The 22,371-nt window shown below is 43.4% G+C and overlaps 2 protein-coding genes across 4 annotated transcripts; both read right to left on the bottom strand.

Moving 5' to 3' along the window:
- Nucleotides 1-5,801: 5,801 nt before the first annotated feature.
- npm3 (nucleophosmin/nucleoplasmin, 3) lies at nucleotides 5,802-8,059 on the bottom strand. The gene is made up of 5 exons (XM_076743326.1): nucleotides 7,880-8,059; nucleotides 7,624-7,709; nucleotides 7,290-7,409; nucleotides 7,105-7,198; nucleotides 5,802-6,312 (listed from the first exon to the last, which is right to left on the bottom strand). The coding sequence occupies exons 1-5, from the start codon at nucleotides 7,950-7,952 to the stop codon at nucleotides 6,194-6,196; spliced, it is 492 nt and encodes a 163-aa protein (XP_076599441.1). The 5' UTR covers nucleotides 7,953-8,059; the 3' UTR covers nucleotides 5,802-6,193.
- Nucleotides 8,060-8,659: 600 nt separating this feature from the next.
- Nucleotides 8,660-21,789, bottom strand: oga (O-GlcNAcase). 3 transcript variants are annotated; one of them, XM_076742646.1, is made up of 19 exons: nucleotides 21,278-21,772; nucleotides 20,415-20,466; nucleotides 20,209-20,306; nucleotides 19,885-20,015; nucleotides 19,623-19,794; nucleotides 19,427-19,525; nucleotides 19,031-19,315; nucleotides 18,732-18,890; nucleotides 18,386-18,576; nucleotides 17,992-18,255; nucleotides 17,679-17,882; nucleotides 17,036-17,210; nucleotides 15,406-15,459; nucleotides 13,836-13,921; nucleotides 12,646-12,750; nucleotides 12,145-12,236; nucleotides 11,835-12,027; nucleotides 11,593-11,752; nucleotides 8,660-11,104 (listed from the first exon to the last, which is right to left on the bottom strand). In XM_076742646.1, exons 1-19 carry the CDS (start codon nucleotides 21,441-21,443, stop codon nucleotides 10,968-10,970), a joined length of 2,823 nt encoding a protein of 940 aa, XP_076598761.1. In that variant the 5' UTR covers nucleotides 21,444-21,772; the 3' UTR covers nucleotides 8,660-10,967. The 3 variants fall into 3 exon arrangements, with proteins under 3 accessions (XP_076598761.1, XP_076598764.1, XP_076598763.1); XM_076742649.1 differs by having other exon boundaries at nucleotides 18,386-18,489; nucleotides 21,278-21,593; XM_076742648.1 differs by lacking the exon at nucleotides 15,406-15,459 and having other exon boundaries at nucleotides 21,278-21,789.
- Between the last annotated feature and the right edge of the window lie 582 nt (nucleotides 21,790-22,371).

Consider the following 22,371-nt stretch of genomic DNA (forward strand, 5'->3'; position numbering starts at 1 on the left):
GGAGGCGGAGGGGGAGGGTGCGAGTGGCGGATGATATAAGCGCAGAGTTTTAATGAGGGCTGGGACAGCATAGTCATCTACTTATCTGTCACTCATGGTCCTTTCATCGTGTCCCCCCAGCCCCACCCCCAGCAAGATGGTAAGATAGAGAGAGCGAGCAAGCCGAGGGGCAGAGTGGAGGGAGGAGAGGAAAAAGGGGGCAATGTTTTAGAGAGGTGGGGGGGGGGGGGATACAGAGCAAGTGAGGCACATCACTTATTTATGGGTTATAAAATGTTCTGCCCTCCCGTTTTTTCCCCTTTTCTCTTGTCCAATCTGGTTTTCGTTCCATTTCATTCAAATTCAGGAGAGTGGATGCTGAAATTTCTCCTTTCCACTGAACTCGGCCTCCTTCAGCAGTGAATGCAGGAGGCAGAGGAGGAGGAGGAGCTGAGCTTTAGTTACAGTGTGGCATGAATCTGACATTTATTGTGTGTGTGTGTGTGTGTGTGTGTGTGTGTGTGTGAGAGAGTGAGTGTGTGTGTGTGTGTGTGTAAGCCTATTAGCATTCCCCTTGAGCACTGTTCTTTCTGTGTGTGTGTGTGTGTGTGTGTGTGTGTGTTATTAATAAAACATACAGTAGATATCCTGAAGGAGACCATACCATTAATTTGATCCACATAAATAATTTCATTGATAACTGCATGTCTGTATCGGCCTTTTCATTTCAGAATCTAAATTGGTTAAAATTTCAATAATAAAGAAGACTGAATAATGTCTCATTTGAGTTTGAAAAGGGTATAAAACCTATTTGAATTCAGTGTTAAGACGTTTTATTGTAGATCATTTCACAGTCTACCAGCGTTGCCATTTATCGATCTTATTATCTATCAGCACAAACATTAAACTTGAAATAAGCTGCGCAGCTTTGTGTGCGTTTGGTTTGTGCAGGCTTGGTGCATGTCGAATCCTGTTGTACGAGCTGCTGTGTGCTCAGGTGTCGGCGCACAATCAGCCAGTCACTGCGTGTTTCCTCATATATGTGCTAAAGTAGGCTTTGCGTGTATGAGGGTGTGTGCGCTCAGTGAGGTTACATGTAGGGTAAAGGGCGATGCACTTGACAGCTGTGCTCTGTTGTGGCAGGTGTGTTGGAGCTGTATATGTATGAGTACAACACACCCCTGACTGCAACAGGACATGAGTTTGTAGTGTATGAATGTGTGTGTGTGTGTGTGTGTTTTCAATGCATGGGGAACTGTCAGCTGTTGTGCAGCTGTTGTTTGTGTGCTTTAGCCAGTGGCTAGAGGTACGATTGGAGTTACAGTGGGCACTGTCTGTTTCACTCACACACTTGTCTTATATATCTCAGAGTATGTTTACATTTGATGAAATATTGATAGCGTGACAGATGTTTGCATCATAAGACGTCCGTGATGTCTCTGCAACATTTGCATCACAGCCTCAGACCCGCTGCTGCTCAGGCCTAAAGAGGATGTTTGATAGCAAAGAGGAGATTTTACAACTGTTATGTCTTGAAAGAGAAATCCTCCCTAAAACCATGAAGAAAACGGCTTTGCAGACTCACCATGTTGCGCCAAGATGAAATAATCAAAGAGAGTCGATACAGTACGTACAGGGTGGGGTGAAGCACTTCAGCGCAGAATAACTCCTGGAATGCACTGAACTTCACAGACGGGTGATATATAGCAGCTGAAGAGTATCTGTGGGTGGGGTTTCCCTCTCTCACTCAGGCCTTTGACGAATATTATTGACATAGTCCCAATACATTTGCACAGCTTGCCTCTTGCATCAGTTCAGCGGTGGATGTGAGAGGTGGCTGACATGGCAGCATTAAATATTATAGTCTGTGGATGAAACGAGTGGTTATCAGCGCTATTAGTCCGGACACACACTCGCAGTCTTAGCAGACCTCCCAGTGACTCTGACATATACAATGTAATGCATACAGAGCAGCTATTCATCAACCATGCAGAATGCTAACCTTCATCTGATTAGGCCTTTGAAATCTGTGCCAAAACTCCAATCCAGGATAGCAGTGCACACACACACACACAGTCGCAACGCGAAAACATGAAAGACAAAGAGCCGTAGCCAATGTTTATTGATCTCCATGTCTATTTTTGCTTGTAGAAATCTTTGTAACATATACAAGTCCTCTGGTGAGATCCAACAGAAGGGAAACCGGCAGTTAAATAGATAAATATGTAAGTGAAATAAGCAAAGACAGGAAGTGTGTGTGTAGGTGAACTGCACCAGGGGAAATGTGTGTTGTGTGTGAAAATGGCAGGCATTTCAGATCGAAATTAAAGGGCATTTCAGAGTCCCTCTGTGGCGAACAGCTGTATCGGGCTGAGTGAGAATACAAAGTGGCGTGCTTCAGCTGTTGCCATAGTAACTTTGGACTGAGTGACACATTTCAGTGTCAGAGGTGGAAACTAATAAAATATCTTTTCTGTAGTACCGCACTTCTAAATTTGAGTTTATGGCTTTTCCCTTCATTATTTCCATTTTATGGATTTTATTTTTTCTATTTCTATTGTGGCGCTTTTATTTTTGAGGAAAACATCTTCATTTCACTTCCTTTCTCTAAAGGCTGCAGTAGAAACGGAAAACAGTTACTGTGCCTAAATTATACTTAAATGTATTCACTCTGGTTCATTACTTGAACATTACTGAAGCTTAATTAGTCTGCGTGTGTGTGTGTGTGTGTGTGTGTGTGTGGAGAGAGAGGAAGAGAGAGAAGAGTCATTTCACTGGCTGCTCACGATGATGTCCCTGTGACAAGCTAGCAAACAGGAAGTTGTTTCTGGGAGGTATTTACTAAAGAAACACTTCAGATAAGCTTCACCAGTGGATGCATTGTTTGAAGAGGCACTTTTTTTTAGTAATAGTACAGATATGTCCACATGACAGATTACAGAACTTCTGCTTCCTTTGTTTGCGACCAGCTGACCAGCTTTTGCATCACTTTGTGCTGATAAAACTGACAGAAACTGAACACAGTGCATATACTGAACACTGCAGTCAGAGAGGGAGCGAGTCGCTGCAGAGAACACACACAAACATATTTCCCAATATGCATGCGTATAGTCATCAGTGTGTTATTGCCTTTGGTGGTTGAAAGGGCAAAGTGAATAGTCTTTACCAGGTGTATGCTATGTGGTGTGGTGGGCAGGCAGAGCTGAATGGTTTAGAGAGTCAGACGTGTCACTTACATAATCAAACTGGCATACTGAATTAGATACCACAGTAGGCTGCTTTAGTTAGAGATACGCCATAAATCTGTCCATTTTTTTCACCCACTTGTCCCCACAGTGGTCTTAACAATGAACCTCAGCCGCTTTGGCGTTGATGCTCCGCTGTGGGATCAGAGTGTTTTAATGAGCTGACTGAAACTCTTTTTTAATATCAATCATCACTGTCTTACTGCTGAACACCAGGTCAGTGAACGGGTGGACAGCAGCAGGTGGACAGACGACACGTCCCTTTTAACCGTGGCACATATCTGGCTGGCTTCACTCAGTTGGTATGAACAGGAAGTGTTTTGAACTGTGATATGTTGTTTACGAGTGTGTGTGTGTGTCAGAGTGGGCATTGTTCCACCCGGCACCACTGAAGAGCAGCTGTTCTACACTACAAACATTATGACTCTGTGGAACACTTGTGAACCATGAACCCGATTGAATGCATGTCATTTCAGGTGAGCCCAGGACCTCCAAGCTCAGCAGAGTCCAGAATTACAGTCCACACATATTGATGGTTTTAACAGTGCTGCTCTTAAGGACAGTGGCTGTTGATGTGGCTGTTAATGAGCTATTGACAAGTGACTCAGCATCAGCCGTATTTATGATGAGCCAACCTGATAAGATGGATCCTTTTGAAGTTACTTGATTACTCTCACTATACTGTGCAATTTGTGTTAAGGCCCTACCCAAAATTAAAAATCAGCCATCCATGTACTGTATGCTCGTCCCTAATACTTCCACAGATCAGCAGTTCTAAGCCCTCTCTTAATGTACTGAAATTAACGAGGCCATCTTTTTACCAGATGAAGAAATGTGAATTTGCCCCAAAAGCGCTGTGGCTAAAAACTAATGAGGTAAACGTTCTAAACATAAAGTTGATGGATAAATAATATAAGATGTGTGACAGAAAGGCATGAAATTCAAAGAATATACAAAAGAGTTTCAGTGGAAATAAAGCTGATGCCGCACTGTCCTACCAGTGTCAGTGGAGTCTGCAGACTTTTTTGACTCGGGTGTCCCAAGTTAGGCACTGGCTTATGCACGGATGGCACACACACACCGGATCGGATAGCATCAATCCACCATTTGTTCTTAGATAAAAAAATCATAAAATGCTGCCTCTCACATTTAAGACTGAATTGCAGCTATAAAAAAAAAGTCCGATTTACTCGTGCTTAGAGCTCGGGTCCTACCTCTGACCTCTGACCAGGCAGATAGCCCATCATAGTCCACACCCTGTGCATGCCCTGGGAGTCTGTCATGAAGGTAACCTCAGCAAGACTGTAGCTGAACTCCTCCTATAAGACAACTACAACAACCTATAACACACTTCTCTGTGTGATCTGATTGTTGTTGGTTATGCTGCAGACACGCACTGCTCTGGACACAGCTGTAACCTCTACACAAAGGTGAGGACTCAATGCACCACACAGGCACTGGACCATAAAACCCTTACACCTAATAAAAGTGGTGTAAAGGTTCACAAAACTCGCGCTCAGCGCACACCAGCTGGATGTGGTTTATGAGTCAGAAAATAAGAAGCAGCAGCACCTGCTCTGAGTCAAGGTGACATTAACTAGTTGGAGGATTGTTACACATTGATTTGCTCTCTATCACATGTTCCCTTTGAGGGTTTTCTCCCTCTGCTGGTGTATAATTCAATGAGTCTACCTCCTGAGCTGACATACCCTCATGAACTGTGAAAGCGCATCCAAAATCTAGAGCAGGTTATATGAGGTTGCATTGTTGTCAAGCAGGGGTGAGCATCCCTACCCTCCTCGTCTTTGTGCTCCTGTCCCCCTCAAGCCTGTCTCCTTGTTAACAGGCAGCTGCCATCATGGGCATCACACAGGTGGTCATTTGTCACGTTACCATGACAGCACCTGGCATGACTTAGTTGTCAGGACAGACAATCGTGGCGGCGTTACCCCTGACATCTGGTGCTCAGCGGTGTCGCTTGTTTAGTATTCTCCCTCGACTTCTCCCTCTCCTGTACCACAGTCGTGCTGTCCGTCACCACGCAGAGGCATGACTTCATGCAGGTGAGTGCCGACAGCTGAATGTGTGTGAGGGAGGATTTTTTTTGATGGCGTTTACGTCTGCAGATGATTTTATTGGATGAACATGGAGCCGGTTTTCCACACGTCCAATTTCAGAGCATCACATTCCAACATGCACCTCTGCCAGTGATGCTGGTGGCTGTGTGTGTGATTTCATAGCTCCACTGCAGAGTGAAGGTAAAGAGTACCGCACAGGTGGGATCGTAATGTGTATTGTAGCTACATAAAATGTTTATCATTTCATCTAATGGGCTAGAATTTTTTTTTTTTTGTATGAAGTTGGAGATAAATGAAAACACGAACAAACGTTTTCTTGATGCATTCACTACAAACACAAAATCTTCACATTTATGATTGATACATCACAGAAAAACAGTATTTTGGAACTACAAACACCTGGAAATGGAGATGCTATTGTGCACCAAGAACATTTAATAAACTTTATGTGTGGAAATCATCTGATTGCACCATTCATTTGGAATTAATCTGGAAAGCCTTTTTTTTCACACACACAATGTTTTTACTTTTACAAAAACAGTATCTTCAAACAATACCTGAATCCACTGGTGGTAAAACACGTTTTCCCCCCACTGGTGCAACAAATCCACGTCAGTGGTGGCCATGTCATATAGAGTATAAAACACTGGGTGGCATTTAATAGCAAAAACAGTTCTTCTACAAGAGAGAAACCAGCGAGAAGAGTCCGTTATGATGTCCCTTCCTCCCACAGCATGTTCAGCTGCCACCTCTAACCACTCACATGGCTGCGTGGAGGAAGTACTAAATTTGTAAAACGTGTCCGTCTGGTACAAAAAGCTGCGTTATTTCATAAAACATCTCAGCGAGCAAGAGAGGCCATTCCAAAAATCCATCAGCGGCCTCCTCCGCCTACTGCTTCTTCTTTGCTGGTTTAATGGGGGTGATGTCTTCCTCATCCTCCTCCTCCTCATCATCATCATCATCTTCGTATTCCTCATCAGACAGGTCCGACTCTTCAACCTGTGAGGCTGCACAAGAACAGAAGACAATGTTCAGTCACCGTTTTCAATTGAATCCTGGTATTATATTTAATTAGAGAGGCCAGAAAGGTGCCTTTATTTAATCTGCCCCCTCAGCTGACCTCATGCACAGATCGTAATAAGCAGCAGCGCACGCTCGTCACAACCAGTGGTGTCTATTCTCTGCAGCACTGACAAATGTATGTTCTTTTTTTTTTTTTTAAATAAATTACAATCTCATTTTAAAACTTAGAATTATCAAAAATGTCAAAGGTCTGGGGGGTTTATTCAGAAAGAAACCTGACATTCAATTACCCAAAGATACATTTACCTTTTCATGTCCTGAAACTGAATAAAGAAAGTATTTCAGAATCTCAAGACCCCTAATTTTCTCCATTTGTCACCGAGCTGCATGAATATTATGTATTCATCAATCGGCCAATTATTTTCTCAACTAAAGGATTCGCTAAAATGTCAGAAATTAGAGAAAAACATACACGACAATTTCTCTGCTTTTTTGGCATATTCAGACAGCCTGTCCAAAAAAAGACATTCAGATAACGAACGCAGAGGAAAACCAACGACTGGAAGCAGAGAATCTTTGATAGCTTTGCTTTAAAAAAAATGACTGAAACGATTAATTGGTTATTAATTGTTGCCAATTATTTTTCTGTTGACCAACTAATGGAGTCAAATGTTTAACATCTTAGGGAACATTGTGATCCTTAATCCCCTTTTCTCTTGAATATTTTGATAAAGTCTTTGCACACAGACAGAAGTGAAGAAGAAATCAAGTGTTACCTATGAGGTGTAACCCGCTGACAGTAACTGGTCCTGTCCCAGCCTTGAGCCGGATGGTCACTGGGGCTTTCAGCTCAAACTCTCCCAGACTCACCTGAGGACAGGAAGGGAAAAGCTGAGACACATCTCGGCGGTGTGTGTGTGGTGGATTGACCTGAATGTAGACAGAAATCACTCCATCGTACCATGGGCAGACAGCTGATGTGGAGGTTGGCGATGGGCACAGAGATAGTCTTTCCTTGGTGGTTCATCGCTGTTACCTCCACCACATTACTCTCCACCTTGGCACCGTCTCCCAGACAAACCTACAGGGGTCACAGCAGTTAAATCACCTCATATGTGTCCACGCTGTCGGCACCCAGACCACAGTGTGATGGATTTGTCTCTATATTTTACACATGAAAACAACACTATGTCTTAACAGCCTTGGATACTTGAATACACATTTTCCTGTAAGCTCTGCATCAAAGTGGTTGGGCAATGACTCGAATTTGATTAAACTGTTGCAACTGTACACACTGTTCTGAGTTCAAGGAAGTGCTCCAGGTCCTCCTCTTCATCTCCTTGGAAAGTGTAGAAAGGCACTTTGGAGGACAGCTCGCAGCCTGGAAGACAAAACATTTTTTAGATACGATGCACGGTGGCGCGCTGGGTCATCGCACAGACAAATGTAGGATGATTTTAGATGTATCGGGTTCTTCACTGTCATCACAGAAGAGACCCACGTGTGCGCCATGAGAGCAGAAGTGCTAAACTGTGTTTAAATGGTCCGTACTGAACAGGAAGCTCTCCAACTTCGATTGACCAGCCAGTCCGACATCCGACGACTCGTCCTCGTAGTAAGACATTTTGTCGAAGCACTAAACTGGGCTTTGCTGTTCACACTTTGTAGCCGAATGAAAAGCTCCACGAAAAATAACAAACGCGTCGCACCCGAAGAGCGTGCTGACGCGTCATCACTGTGCGACACTGGCTTTTTCCCTCCTCCAGGCCAATCATGGATGTGTTCGACTAACACGCTAATCCTGCGTGTCACGATACCAAATAATACGAAACCAATTAAAACAGTAACTTAAGCCTATGATATTTCCACGTAATTATAAATTAACAACTTAAAGCACAATATAATTCAGGGATAATTGCCTCGTGCATTTCTGAAAATTTAACTCAGCTCAACAACATAACACAATCAAGAAAAACAAGCTGTCACTGACAAGCAGATGTACACAGATGTACAAAGATATAAGAGTTTGTGTTTAAATTATGTTTTCATACGTTCAGGAACACTGCAGCTGGTGAGGACAGTTTACACCACAACTTGAAACCTAACTGGGACATTAAATCAGGGATTACCCCTATCCTACCTGTGCCAAACCAGGTGTATTTAGTGATGGAGACGGTTTCATATTTCCGTGTTTACAGGCATAACCTTCCTTTTATTTGTCAAAACAAACAGAAAAGCTTATTACAGGGCAGCCAGATTAAAAACATCCTGTGCACTGGACAGACATTTTCACTCCTTCAGTCAGGACACAAAAGACAGGAAGCAACAAAGTGACTTATTATGGTTTATTAGTTTTTAATCTTATGTATCTTACATACAAATTTTACATGGTAACCCCCCCTCCCCTCCCAACCCAGATAATCAAAATGTACAATTGGAGCCCTTTCTCTCAGTCACAGCCCATTTCTATCAAACGTGATTGGCAGAGGAGAAAGCTTGGGCAAACAGCAAAATGAACCATTGAAACGAAGCTTGGAAATATTCTGCTGTCAGCAGATCTGATGGTGAGTTTCACACCTTGTTGTACCACAGCCAGTTCGGACGGCTGCACAGGACAGGGCGTTTTTAACAAGGCCAGCATTTTCTTTTTCTTGAAAGGAAAACAGAAAACTAGCCGAACTTTCAATGAAGATATACAAAATAATAACACTTTATGACTGACAGTGTAATCAGACTGTCCATCAACTACAGTATTATGCTCACAGAGGCGAGTGGCATGCTTCTTCCTCTATGCAGCACGTGATGAGGTTACTCTAACGACCGCCACAGCAAATCCAATACACCTCATGCACATTATGAATGTACACAGTATCAAAACATCACATTGGCAGACAGCTACTGAAAAGCAACTGATGATCCTCATGTATCCAACAGAGCACTCCTATCTACAGTCCAAGTGCTTTTTCTTTTAAGTAACTATATACATTTACAAAACAAACAAATGGGAAATGCGTCGGAATATAAAACATTCAATGGGCATATAGGAAAAAGGCCGAGGAATTTATGCTCCGAGCCCAACAACAGTTGAACAGTGCGGGAGTCACTTTGGTGACAGGATTTAACAACCTCTGCGATACGGAGAGCTCGCTGAGGCGCCGCTGAGAAGACATTCATTTGAGAGTTAGCAACGCTAAAACAATTTCTATTAACAACGATAAGCAAAGGGTAAATCGTCAGGACATCTCTTGAACATAGCCCAGATCACCTGCTGTCTACGAGTCAGGTTTGGAATTAGTGGCTAAGACAAAACTGAGGCGCTTCATGACAGCGGGAGGGTTGAAGCTTCCACGTCTTTAGGATTCTTATTCATTTTAACTTATTATTTACTCACTAGTAAATGTAACAGTTTGCACAGCTGAAAACAACAGTCTGAGCTTTCTCTGTCAGTTAGCTTAGGTTTACTGAGGGATTTCCGTGCTGGAGCGATCCGGTTCGGCGAATTTGCGCAGCAGCAAGGCCGATGTCCAAAATGACCCTTCTTTAGCTGCATCTGGCTGACACACGTTAGAAAGCCTTTACACAGAAGACACTGGGGTCTGCGATATAAATCTAAAAGTTGAAGGCAATGAACCAAAAGGCAATAGCTTAAACTGGAAATAATCAAAAAAAAAAAAAAAAAAGCACTCCTGATTTATAAAAACAAATAACTGGCCATGAGCGAAGCGCTGAACAGGAACAGGCTGAGAACCATGTTTGTAAACTTGTGGAAGCTTTTCTATTGCTTTCCAAACTTCGACTACTACTTGAACGGAAATTCAGAAGACCCCCTGGTCGAGTCTTTAGCAGACTCAACAAATACTTCTCTTTGCTGGTCTGTGAGGATCTTTTATTGAGGGTTTCACAAAACCCCAAAAAGCTACAATTGTCCACCCACATGTTCATGTGTACAGACGCCGCTTTTCACATCACCTTTTCTTCGAAACACGCCACTTAAAAGGCCTCTTTCTCCGAGTATATTGTGGAGCAACTGGAAATACCATGATGTGATGATGAAAGGCAAACCCTCACATAGCACCTCACATCCTGTACAAAGGTGTCCTACTTATGTCGACAGCTGTGTTATTTCTCTGTGTTAGAGCTGGGAAAGCAGGACGTAGGGGTAGCGAGACACTACCTGAGATACAGGCTGCCCTCATTTCACAGCTCTGCCTCCATTTCAGATACAGACACTATGCGTTTGGGCATGCGGGCAAAATCCATGTAATGGCTACTGGATTAAATCAGAAAAAGGCTTATGGAGTTATTACTTCCTGCCTCCTGGAGGTATATGAGTAGTGGGACCCCAGGAATCGATGCTGGAGTGCCACTCTTCCATCTGACTATAGATCTCTCTCTGCCCTTTAGCTTCAGATCTGCTGAATCCAACAGAGCCATAAAATCTAAGGGCAGCACAGGGAATCTGTGTGTGCGCGACTGCTGTGCTTCTGTACACAAATCCTAAAAAGAGGTTTCCTGGGGCTAGCCCAGATGGAAATGTAGTATAAAATCATCATGGAAGTTTTTCTCATGAAGGTAGCAAACATGTTTAAGCCACGCTGAATTGCTCTCCCTCCGTCTGTTATTGCAGCAGGACACTTCTTCATAGGCTGCGTCCCATAATGATGACATCTTTGGGAAAGCCCTCCATTTTGGCGACTTCGAAGCATCCCAGCTTACTATAGAAGTCCAACATTCTCTTATCAGTCTGACGAACCTTACAGAATGCACCAAGGGACCCTGGAAGTGAAAGACAAAAACAGATGACAACGACGCCAAATATGGTGTTAGGCTGACCACAATCTTCTTCTGTGTCCCTGACCGGTACTAAAACTGGTTCAAGACCTCCGTCACAGGAAGAGAAGATCATTTCAGTTTCTACTTCTTAAAGCTGAACACCCTCAGATTCATTTTGTAGTTTGCTTTGGAGAACATGGTGCTATATCTGTGAGCCTTGATTCATAAATAGATGCTTAACAAAAGCTTCATGATATAAACAGAACGGGTCCTAATCCCAAAGTGATGCATTGGTTTGCTCTCATTTTCACATTGCATGTAGATCAGACCTGTGAGCCTGCTTGTCTTCGGCTTTAGAAACACAGCCAAGCACTGATTAACACCCTTTTACCAACATGACAGGTGACACTAACACAATATGCTCTTTCTCTAGTTAGTGCAATGAGCAGCAATGAACATTGTTGTCCTGATTGAAGACAGCAGCCACTTACCGTTGGCCTTGAGTGAAGATAGAAGACACCCCATCATGCTTTTGGCCACACTGGGATCAGTGACCTTGGCGTGAATGTCGACCTTGATGAGGGAGGGGAAGTTGGAGAGGAAAGAGTCTGGAAGACCCTCCTCCTCTTCGTGGAAACTCAGCATCATCTTCTACAGGGATGACAGACAGAGACGGTGAAGCAAAATTCACCGGAGCCACCCGACACTCATGTCATGATAGTTAAGATCCTACCTCAGCCTCTGTGAGGTCCTTCTCACAGTCAGGTTTGTTGTATTTCTCTTGCATGAAGGGAATCCAGTTCAACTTGCATTTCTTGATGAAGGGCTTGACGTCCACGGTACCAAGAGCATAACCGCAGATCCCTTCATCATCCTCGAGCACAAACCCATACTCTGAACTCAGAGTCAGGAGACCTCCTACTAATCTGTGAGCAAGCAGGAAGGAGTTTTGTCAGCCATGAACATTTTCTCTGCAGGGAAAAAACCTGCAGCCCCGACTTCAGGCTGGGCTGACTGTACACAAGTAAATCTCCACGTTTTACCTGTCTCCTATTAGGTCAGGATCCTCATCTGAAAAGGGGACATCCTCCAGTCCTTCACAGTACATTTCTTTACAGATTTTATAAACTGCAGCCTGCAGACACAAAGACAGATAGAGCTGTTAATGTAGTAGATGAGCCGCACCCAAAATAACTCTCCTACAAGTATTAAAGCGAACCCCGGAAAACGCCATAAAGAATGTCAATGTGCTTAAAGACGTTTTGGAAATACACAGTCTGAAGCTGTCCTTACATTCAGTACATATACCTGCTGATCTAAGAGCAGTTGAGCGTAGCATTATGGCATATTAAGCACAGAGCATTGACAGCATAAACTCGGTCAGTTCTGCTGGGAATACAAGCAACTGGCCAACATCGCTTCTGCAACTATACATTTAGAGCATTTTGGTGACAGTGCTATTAATGCCTAGTAACTGATGACAAAATTCTTGATTTCTGGTAAAAAAAAAGGTGCATGAGAACACACACAAAGAAACATCTTACCTCATCTTTGGGAAAGTACGGCCTTATGGAATAAAGTTTGGAGGTTGGCATTGAAGGTGGAGGCTGGTAGAAAAGATCGTTTGCCCCATCTATTGGCAACAATCTCTGTGGGTATCAAAAAAAACAGGTTCAGTTTCACTGAGACCAGGTGGTGTGCTGCTCTGGCTGACTGCCTCACTGTGCATTTGCTGCAGCTGAGCCACTGTCAAACCAGAAGGAACTATAGACGAGAGCAAAGTGCTTTGGAATGACAGTTTAAAAAAAAAGGTCTCGTAAACTGATATTCCTTATTGATCTGACAGCGGACAACAAGAGCAAAAGTCACATCTTTCTCATTTTTGCTAAAGGAACATAGCACGACAAGCACACACACACATTTGCTTTTGAAATATAACAAAACGAGGGTGGTATTTTGGTCTGACTAAGGTTTTACTGGCTGAAGGAGATGCTCCTTTCCCTTTTTGTAAGACATCGCAATATTTCGCTGCGCAGGACCCTCCTGTTGAGAAAAATAATGATGCTGGCGCAGAGAGACAGAGAGAACTCCAGGAAAAAAACCAAAGTGGCAAATTAAATGTGAGCAAACTGAGTCATTCAATATCAGTTGCTATCATGAGTCTTGCTACTCTCCAAGGATGGAGATAATACTTTTGGCTGGACTGGTGCGTTTGATCATGGAGTTTTCCCATTGCAAACATGCTAGCGTTCTCGCGGGCGCTGCGATGCTTGTGCGCGCGCTTGCAAAGGGTTGGCGTGGTAATTTGTGCGCTGTGCTTTCCTGCAAAGAAATGAGATGTCATGAAAATAAAACCTAGCCATGCTCGCTTGCGCTGCGTGCGCTAGGGAAAAGCAGCATCTCCTTGGGCAGTTGCTGAAAGAAATTCAAATTAATCAATCAGGAAATGCCATGCCAAATACGGGCTGTAAGCTCTTTTGTCAGGATGGGTTTCAGGCCACCCATTCCCCTCCCACAGACTGACAATATCCCAAAATAATACAAGGACATGAGCGTCTTTGGAGAACAAGTGATGGGGATGGAACCTGGATTTTATGAAGCCTGACCCAATACAATCAGCTCACCTTCGACAGACCAAAGCCCTTCATACCTGCGCACATTTACCATTGTCTTCTTTGCTAACAACACTCTTTTTTTTTCCATTTGATGGCTGTAAGTTCAGTGCATTAGATACCTGGAACTCTCCTGCTAGACCTCCCCTAAAGGCCCAGGGCTCTTGGTCTCCTCTAAGGAATTGTGCTGAGGACTGACTACGACACCCTGTTAGGAGCAGAGCCAAGCGGACATTGTTACCACAGGATGGGGCTCTCTGACACAGATGAAGCGAGTGGGGAGATGGGGAGGAAGGGGGTCATATGTATCTAATAGCAAAATCCATATAAATAAATTTATTTTGTTTTAATCATTAACACATAAAAAGGACCTAATTTGGGATAGATAAGATTATATTCAGAGGAAATATTTTATGATAAAATGGGGCTCGAGCAACTAAAGCTTACACGTTCGAAAGAAGAAATCAGGTCCGAGATTCTAATTATTCAAAAAGCCTTTTACGACCTCTGAACCTTAAATTCCTTTAATTCTCAGCGCTAAGACAACAACATCCAATTGCGCCACAGAACATGGTATGCAGGTCTTAGGAAATAAGTGCTTTCATGCAGTAGAACGCACGCTCTCCGAAAACTGAAGTGAGAACAGACTTAAGTGCAGTTCAGCTGACAGACTTATTAAACTGACGATCAGAACCGAAACCCATACTGCCCATCGACTACAAAGGTAAGCTTCAGCTGCCGTCACCCCACTCATCTTAGCACCCCGTGTGAAGTCACATTCTCATCTTTATCTGCCTCGTCACATGACCGGGGAGCACGAGTCATCAAACCAGGAAGACAGAACATTCAGTATGAACATTCCCTGACTTAAAAAGCCCCTCGGCTTACTTTTAAAAGCCACAATCAGACAGACTACAGGGGAATACGCTGCAGGGACAACGCGTATCAGGAGGCGTATATGTGTATCTGAAGCACACAGAGTTCTTACAGTTGGTATACAGTAGCACTGCTGCTAGCAAAGCCTAACCTTGGTTGACGAGAAGCCCTGTCATGTGACCAGACAAATGCAGCGCGCGGGAAGGATATCTAACACTGCTTTACATATGAACCTCACCCTGATACCTAAAACAATTCCTCTGACGAGCTGGCAAAACACAGCGCGCAGATGCACCCACGGGAGGAACTCTGAACTTGCTTACCCAAATTAAAAACCTCAAAATGGACAAAACAATGGTCTCTTAAGACTGCATTGTCTTAACGCAATCAGTTACACAGAAAACATGCAACTCTTGTCCTTGCATGGCCCAGGTGTGTATGCGAGCACAATTCTCTTAAAATTACCCGGTCAGAAATATCCCTGAGTCGGATAAAGCTCATGTGCCGTGGTTCAATTTCAAAGCCAAGTGTAAATTCCCTTGAGTAGGTGCATCAGGCTGGTCTGAGCCATTTCTATAGGCCTACTGACAGAAACAAAAAAACAAGTTAGAGAGATGCTGCCAAAGAGAAATTTGGGAGTTAACACTTAGGATTCAAAGCTAAAATCGCTGCGCAAAATGTGACTTCATCCGGAGGGCTGCTTCCTTTCCTCCAAATCAAATCTTTAACATTTATCAATCTATTTTATGAAAAAAAAAGTACATAGATCTGTTTTAAACATGAACAAAGGAAAGACAACGTCAGCACTGTGCATACATCGGCCACTGTCGATCCAATAGCAGTAGAAACTTGTACTGTGGATTCTTCCATCTGTACACAATGAAGGGAGAAAACAGTAGAAAATAGTTATTAGTAAGTGTTCTCAGTACAATAACCAGGGAGGTTGTGACTAAGTGCCGGCTGCACAGCTTCTATTAAAGGGAAAACATGGGGACTGATGTAAAAACCTGCTAACAGCAACAGCAGAAGTCAACAGTTAGGCACTTAATGACACTGCAGTAACTAAGAAGATAAGTATGGCGCTTTCATTTTCCTCAATGTTGAGAAAGTGCTCATTTCCTGGTGCATTAAACCAGTGGTGTGGACTTTTGATGTGGCTTTGCCAGAGTGGGTATGCTGCCTGCTGTGTACTGTGGGCTAGAATCCTCAGCTTTACCATATAGCCGGACAGGACAGAAACCTGCGAATGAAACTGGGTTACAGGGGGTAGTCTACAGGCCATGCTGGTGCTTTAGACTATTCAAAAGAACACCCCAAAAAAACAATGGAGGTGTTATTACAAAGTTGAACGTCACTCAAACTGCATCACAGTGCACCATCTGAAAGAATGAAAGAAAGTGGGAGGTGGAGGAAGAGGGAGAAAGTGGGAGAGAAAGAGTATCCTCTCTTATACAAGGTGATGGATCGCACCCTGATACAGCTTGAGTAAATGTTTCAGAGGGTTAAAATACAGCCTCATGTCAGAGACTACTCAGTGAGGCAACGGCACAAAACTTCCAGTAACGTATTTATCCTGTTCACGTCAAAATCAGCTGAAAAAATGGACACCAATTTAGACATTTCTTACACTGTTTATGCACCAGAATGGCCTTCCACAGTCAGTCAGTCAACTTGCTCTCCAAGCTCGCGTGCGCGCTAGGGCATGGAGGAGGGGGGGATGGGGACTTCCCCCTGGCTCCCATCCCCACAGACAGAGAGATGGAAGCAAGTGTGTCTGTGTGGGAATGCAGCAGTGATGTTACCGGATACACAGCAAGCAGCAGTAACCCTGCTGGGACGTTTGCCACAGAGGCCCAGTTTAGATATCACCAAGATGGAGTAGCTAGTTATGGAGTAAATAAGGAGGATGCTAGCAGTGCAAGCGGCATTCAGTCAGATGACAAAAAAAAAAAAAAAGAGGAAAACAATCAACATGTGTGAACAAGAGCAATTAATAGAATCATAACTACTGAGAGGTGATGCATCTGGCCTGATGTGTGCTCAGCTGATCTATAAGAAAATGGTCAATTAAAAATGGGGCCACTACAGACTCTCACCTTGTTTACAGGTGGTCACCAAGTTCTCTAGGATCTGTATTCCCCTAAGTCTGTGATCAGTAATAGCACCATCTGTTAAGCAGACTGTGCAAGATGTGTGAAATAATCAGAAATTTGCCTCATTAAACTACAGAGTGCTGGACTACAACATAATCCATGCAGCTAAATAATCCATCATTAATGTGCTTTTTTCTTAATATAATCTGAGTCTTTAAAAAAAGGCAACTGGCTGAATTGTGTGTAAATGTGTCTCTGAGAATAACAAAGGTCAGGAGTACCAGACTTGCTCAGACTATTGTTATGCTACTGCTCTCTCAGAGTAAGCGCCTCATGGTTCCACTCATACATACCTAGCCACTGGACAAAAGACTTGACCATAGAAATGATGCTCTTGATGTCCCAGATGTAAGGGTACAGGTCGTACAGGATGGTGCGGTTGGCTGAGTTGGACAGCCGTGTGAACATCTGGATGACTGAGGTGCACATTTCCTCAAACTTCTCTGCCCTTGATTGCCATTCTGCGACCTGCAGGCGACACAGTGGTTGGAAATGAGAGTAAATAACATTGAAAAAGCACAGCAGCAAAACATTATGGTTTGTAATAGGCCCATTTGCACAGCAGACATGTTGACTTGTCTTAGCATAGACGTTACTTCTAACACTGATAGTCCCTCTGTTTTATCTGTGTTCCAATAAGCCATGACAATGTTGCCATGACATTATTAATTGCATTATTCACACCTGTGCTCTTCGGTGACTTGTCAACAAGGCCGATGGTTTAATAAGGGAAGTACACAAATACACAGAAACCAATGTGCCATGGTGCCCTCCATCTGCTATCATAACTGCACCACCCAATGGACAGTATAGGTAGTACACATCCACCATTTTGTTTTCAGCAACCAACGCTCATCACAAGCAAGTTCAGTTAATAATGAATCAGTTTTCTCATTCTCTCAACTCTTGTGTGTTTATTTCACTGAATCAACCCACCTTGTCAGTTTCCTTTCTCTTGCAGTTTACACTGACGACACTGCTGTTTGCTCTTAGCCAGTTGAACTCCTTCAACATCTGCACGGCCTTGTTTCCATGTTCATAAGGCAGGTAGAAGAGCTCTGCCAGCAAGCTCAGGTCCTCGAGTGTGAGGGGCTCTGCTGTGAACAGGGGCTTCTCGTTGGGCCCGGGCACAAACACGTCCTACGGACACAAACCAGCAATAATGAGACTGTGTCGAGAATCCTAATTTGTTTTTGCTTTCAACTACAGATATAAAGGGTACAAAGATGCTCTCAAATGTCATCAGCACCTGTTTGAGTTGATCGTCTGTCTGCATAGGGGCGATATCGCTCCCAGAGTCCTCCTGGATAGACTCTTCAGGGGACTTGGACTCTGCCAGACTCTCCTTGTCCGTATCCATGGGCTTCAGGTCCTCAGCCAGCTTGTCAGCTAAGATGGGACCAATGTGCTTCTCCTCGGGGTCAGCCTCTGCTTCTGCCTCTGGCTCATCCACCATCTTCTCAACCACCATCTCCATGGGCTCCTCATCCGAATCTTTCTTCTCCACCTCCACCTGCACAGGTGCAGTAAAAAAAAGCCTGTAGAACCATATACAGACGCTCTCTCCTCCACTAAGCAAATGTTAAAGAAAGAATTTGATGTTACTGTATTGTGCCAAACCACATGGAACAAAGAAAACTCACCTCCTCTTCCTCCTGAGGTATTTTTGCCAAGGGGTGTGAGAGTGGATCCAGACAGAGAGGCGGCATGGATGGAGACATGATGGGCTGCTGGAACACAGTTGTGACTGTTGTGGAAGAGCAGAGAGAGGGAGCAGCCATAGATGACACATCAATGGCTGTGCTTTTGGCACCACTCTGAGGCACCTGTCGGCCTGAAAGACAGAGATGAGCCTCACTGCATCATATTCTTCAGCCATAAAATTACCATTTTTGGCCGCTCGTGCCAACACTATGAGTGTAATCCAAGTATCACTGCTAGAGGAGCCATTAGCATAGAGATATGATACAATAATGGAACTGCTCTTACTGTTATATTGATGAGGAACACAAAATTCCCCTAGCCATTCAGAGAGAGCCAGTTTTAAAGCTAGCTGTGGGCTGTAGAGCATGTCTGTCTCCAGTTCTTCATCACTGCCCTCATTCTCTAACTTTATCTGGATGGACACTGTGCTGTCCTCGCCGTCCGCTGGTTAAGGGAGAGATAGAGGAACAAACACAGAAAAAAAAAACAGCATGGATGAATGACCTGCACTACGATACCACATAAAATCCCAGCGTATCTCTATCTAAACATTTCGAATCAGGAAACCTTTGGATCATACTTACTCATGACCACATCCTTGCGCACCCCATTCATGTTAGACTTGTACCAGGTGGCAAGAGTGTGGATCGCTATGAAGTTGGACTCAAACTCGCAGTTCGGGTTAGTGAGGACTCCCTTGAGCCTGGGAATAAGCTCTGTGGAGCGGCCTTTGTATGGCCCTAAGAAAAGCCTCTTCTGGTCATAATCATTGGCGTGAATGTTGTCCCAGATCACAGGGGCTCTTCTTAGGATTTTTGACACCTCTTCAATAGACTCTACTGTAATATCTTTGGACACCACCTTGGGGCCTGCAGAAAAGACAATATATCCCAATAAATCAACTACTCTGACATGTATGACTGCATGCTTAACATTAGCAATGGTGTTGGTCAGCTGACAGAAAACTGTGTTAGACTCACCCGTCCACAGCACATCAATGCCAGGCAGCAGCTTCTCTCCTACTGTGTGGAGGTAGGGGGACTGAGGGACATTTGGGTAGCAGAATGTTCCACAATACTCTGGATTTCAAGGCAAAAAAGCAAATGAATAATGAATAAACAAGTAGGTGAAACACTTGTGGGAAATGTGCAAAGGATTTAGACAGAACTGCAGTACCAGTTGGACAGAAGAGGAAGGTTTCAGGCTCTCCTAGGTACTGGTAGATTTCGTTGGTAATGGAAACCTGAGCGTGTGCAAATGAGCTGAACACCTCTTTGTCAGCAGGGCACATGTTGTGGTCAATATCGTCAAAAAGTAAGGCAAATGACTTGCAGCCAAAGTGAGTAACCTGAGGGGAAGAGACAAGGAACTCTTGAAAATATCTATGGAGACTTTCAACACATCGTTCACACTGCTGTCACAGAAGATGTTGCAATACCTGATCGAGTTTTCTCTTGAGTGCAGAAACCTCTTTCTGATTGGAGAAGGTGATGTCCAGTCCAGGGGAAATGGCATAGATGAACTCTATCCCATGCTCCTTAGCAGCAGCAATCAAAGTCATGAGTTGTTCTAGGAGAGGATAGTTGGGGAAAGTCACTCACTTGGTGCATTGTTGAGATTTTTATAAGAACTTATCTGAAAACACTTTTCCACTTCACCCATGTTCAAAATTGCATTATGCAGACTGTCCTCAGATAAATAGGCATTATTTGCTTTCCTTGCCCCAAGCCAAGTGATCCAATGATCTGTTCTGTATGGTCACCTGCTTCTTCCACTGAGTACAGCTCCCTCCAGAACATTCTGTGCTTGTAGTCATCTTTGGGTGCATAAAGGTATGTATTCAGTCCCCATTTCTGCTGCCTGTCAAACACAATATTATGCAAAATCAGTATAACAACTCAAATCATCTAGCTATGTCATTAATGTTATTTGATTAACACGTTAAATAATTCACACAGGTCATCATACCTTCTGAACAACTCTTTCCTCTGCTCCATTGTCCATGGTCGACCATAGAAGCCTGCATCAGCAAAAAATATACTCAGTTTCCATGAAGTCTGCAGTGCTGATAATCAACTAGATTTCTTGTGCAAGTTGAGCTGCTTCACTACTAACAATTAACAATTTGCCCCCAGGTGAAGGCACAGACTGGGAGTGACATTAAACATGCAATTGTTGCATATTTAGGTCATACCGCATTTCTGGATTTTGTCTATGAATCATCAGAAAGTATGAGAAATGAGCAACTTGAAGTTGTTTGTGAAAAGCCAATACCTTGTCTCATATCTTCTTATTGAGTCTAACCAGAGGCCAAACCACACAAAATCAATCAACTTACAACATGAAACACGCTGAAGCAAATAATTCTTCATCTTAATGAAGGTGTAAAAGTGTTTGGTATATACACTTGACAAATGATACATCAGAATAAAATACCAAAATTAATCTTGCATCAATACTGTCACTGCTGTTGATCACCTGTCAATAAAGGTGTATCTTAAGTATAAATTCAACAATCAAGCCGTGAACGACGTGTGTGCTGATTTAACATCCGCATACATTATTAATTTGATTAGCTTTTAACTCATGTGTTTAACCGCCCCTTGTGCTTTTTAAACTCACAATTGATTTTTGACTATTGATTTCCGAATGTTATCCATTTGCGAACGAGCTCACTGACTTGTGTTTGCAACTGATAACAATCATCTCCTCCAGCAAGCAGGATTGCTGCGGCATTTAGATGCCTTACATGTGACTGCATGCGGATCACAACGGGATCAAATGACAGATTTAATTGTTTTTGCTCTATATTCTAATTAACGTTAACTAACCTTCCACGACTCCGCTTATGAATTTTCGGTGCCCCGTCGGTTCGACTGCAATGCCGGACTCTTCCACCGGGCCAGGGGCCTCTGCACAAGCCTCTCCGGAGACTGGGCTGGGGCTCTGCTCACCGTCCACCGGAGGAGTCTCTAGCGTCTTATCTTTTTGAACCATTGCAAGAGATTTCTCCCAGTCTGACGTAAAGTCGATTCAAAGAGTACCACTTTTTTCTTTTTTGTAGGCAACGAGACAAATCCGCTAAGCAAACCTGGAGGAAATATATCGTCACTGTCTGTCTCACGTTAGCTAGCTTAATCTACGGTATTAACGAGTCTATCAAAGTTGTCGAAAAATTAGCAACGGCTTCTACAAGATGTATCGAAAATACTATCAGGTGGTACAGGACAACATTTATGTTAGTTATTATATAAGAAAAAACAAGACGTCAGTCCGCTTCTGTTCGATCATTTTCTTCTCTTTATGGTGGATTTGCCCTGGTTTTCGTTGGTTCTTCCTGTTTACACCGAGTGCGCATGCTCAGGAGACTAGATTAAACCAGTCAAAACTAGATCTGCGTGACAAAACACCACAAAGATGTCACTATGTAAAAGAGATAGGCTACATTTTTACAGCAACGCTAAAGATCAACCCGTAGCTAACATTAATTAAGGTAAACTGATCTGTATTTATAACCTTATAATAGCCACCAAGGTGAAATTGATTTATGAAGTCAAATGCCTTCGTTTGCATTGGCAGAAAAAGCCTGAATCGCGATTTTGGTTGTAAAAACAATGGCTGAAAAACTCTCAGCCCAATTTATTTGAGGTTCTTGACGATAATGATAATTTCGCTGAGTTATTAATGAGCTACGTTCATAATTGTTAAGAGGATTCGTAAACGCGCAGCACAAGTAGAGATAACGCTGACTCGTTTTTCCAGTCCGTGTTAAAGATCTCAACATCTTTCTAACATCTTGAGATTCCAGTCCATATTAGGAATGCAGCTGAGCGTTAACACTACATTCAACGGGGATGTGCTGCTCGTCTGTCGTGATCCAAGCCTGTGTATCCTGTCAGCAAAATACACACGCTTTGTTCTAAAT

Source organism: Chaetodon auriga, chromosome 11 (genome assembly GCF_051107435.1).
Source record: "Chaetodon auriga isolate fChaAug3 chromosome 11, fChaAug3.hap1, whole genome shotgun sequence".
NCBI classification, from domain to species: domain Eukaryota; kingdom Metazoa; phylum Chordata; class Actinopteri; order Chaetodontiformes; family Chaetodontidae; genus Chaetodon; species Chaetodon auriga.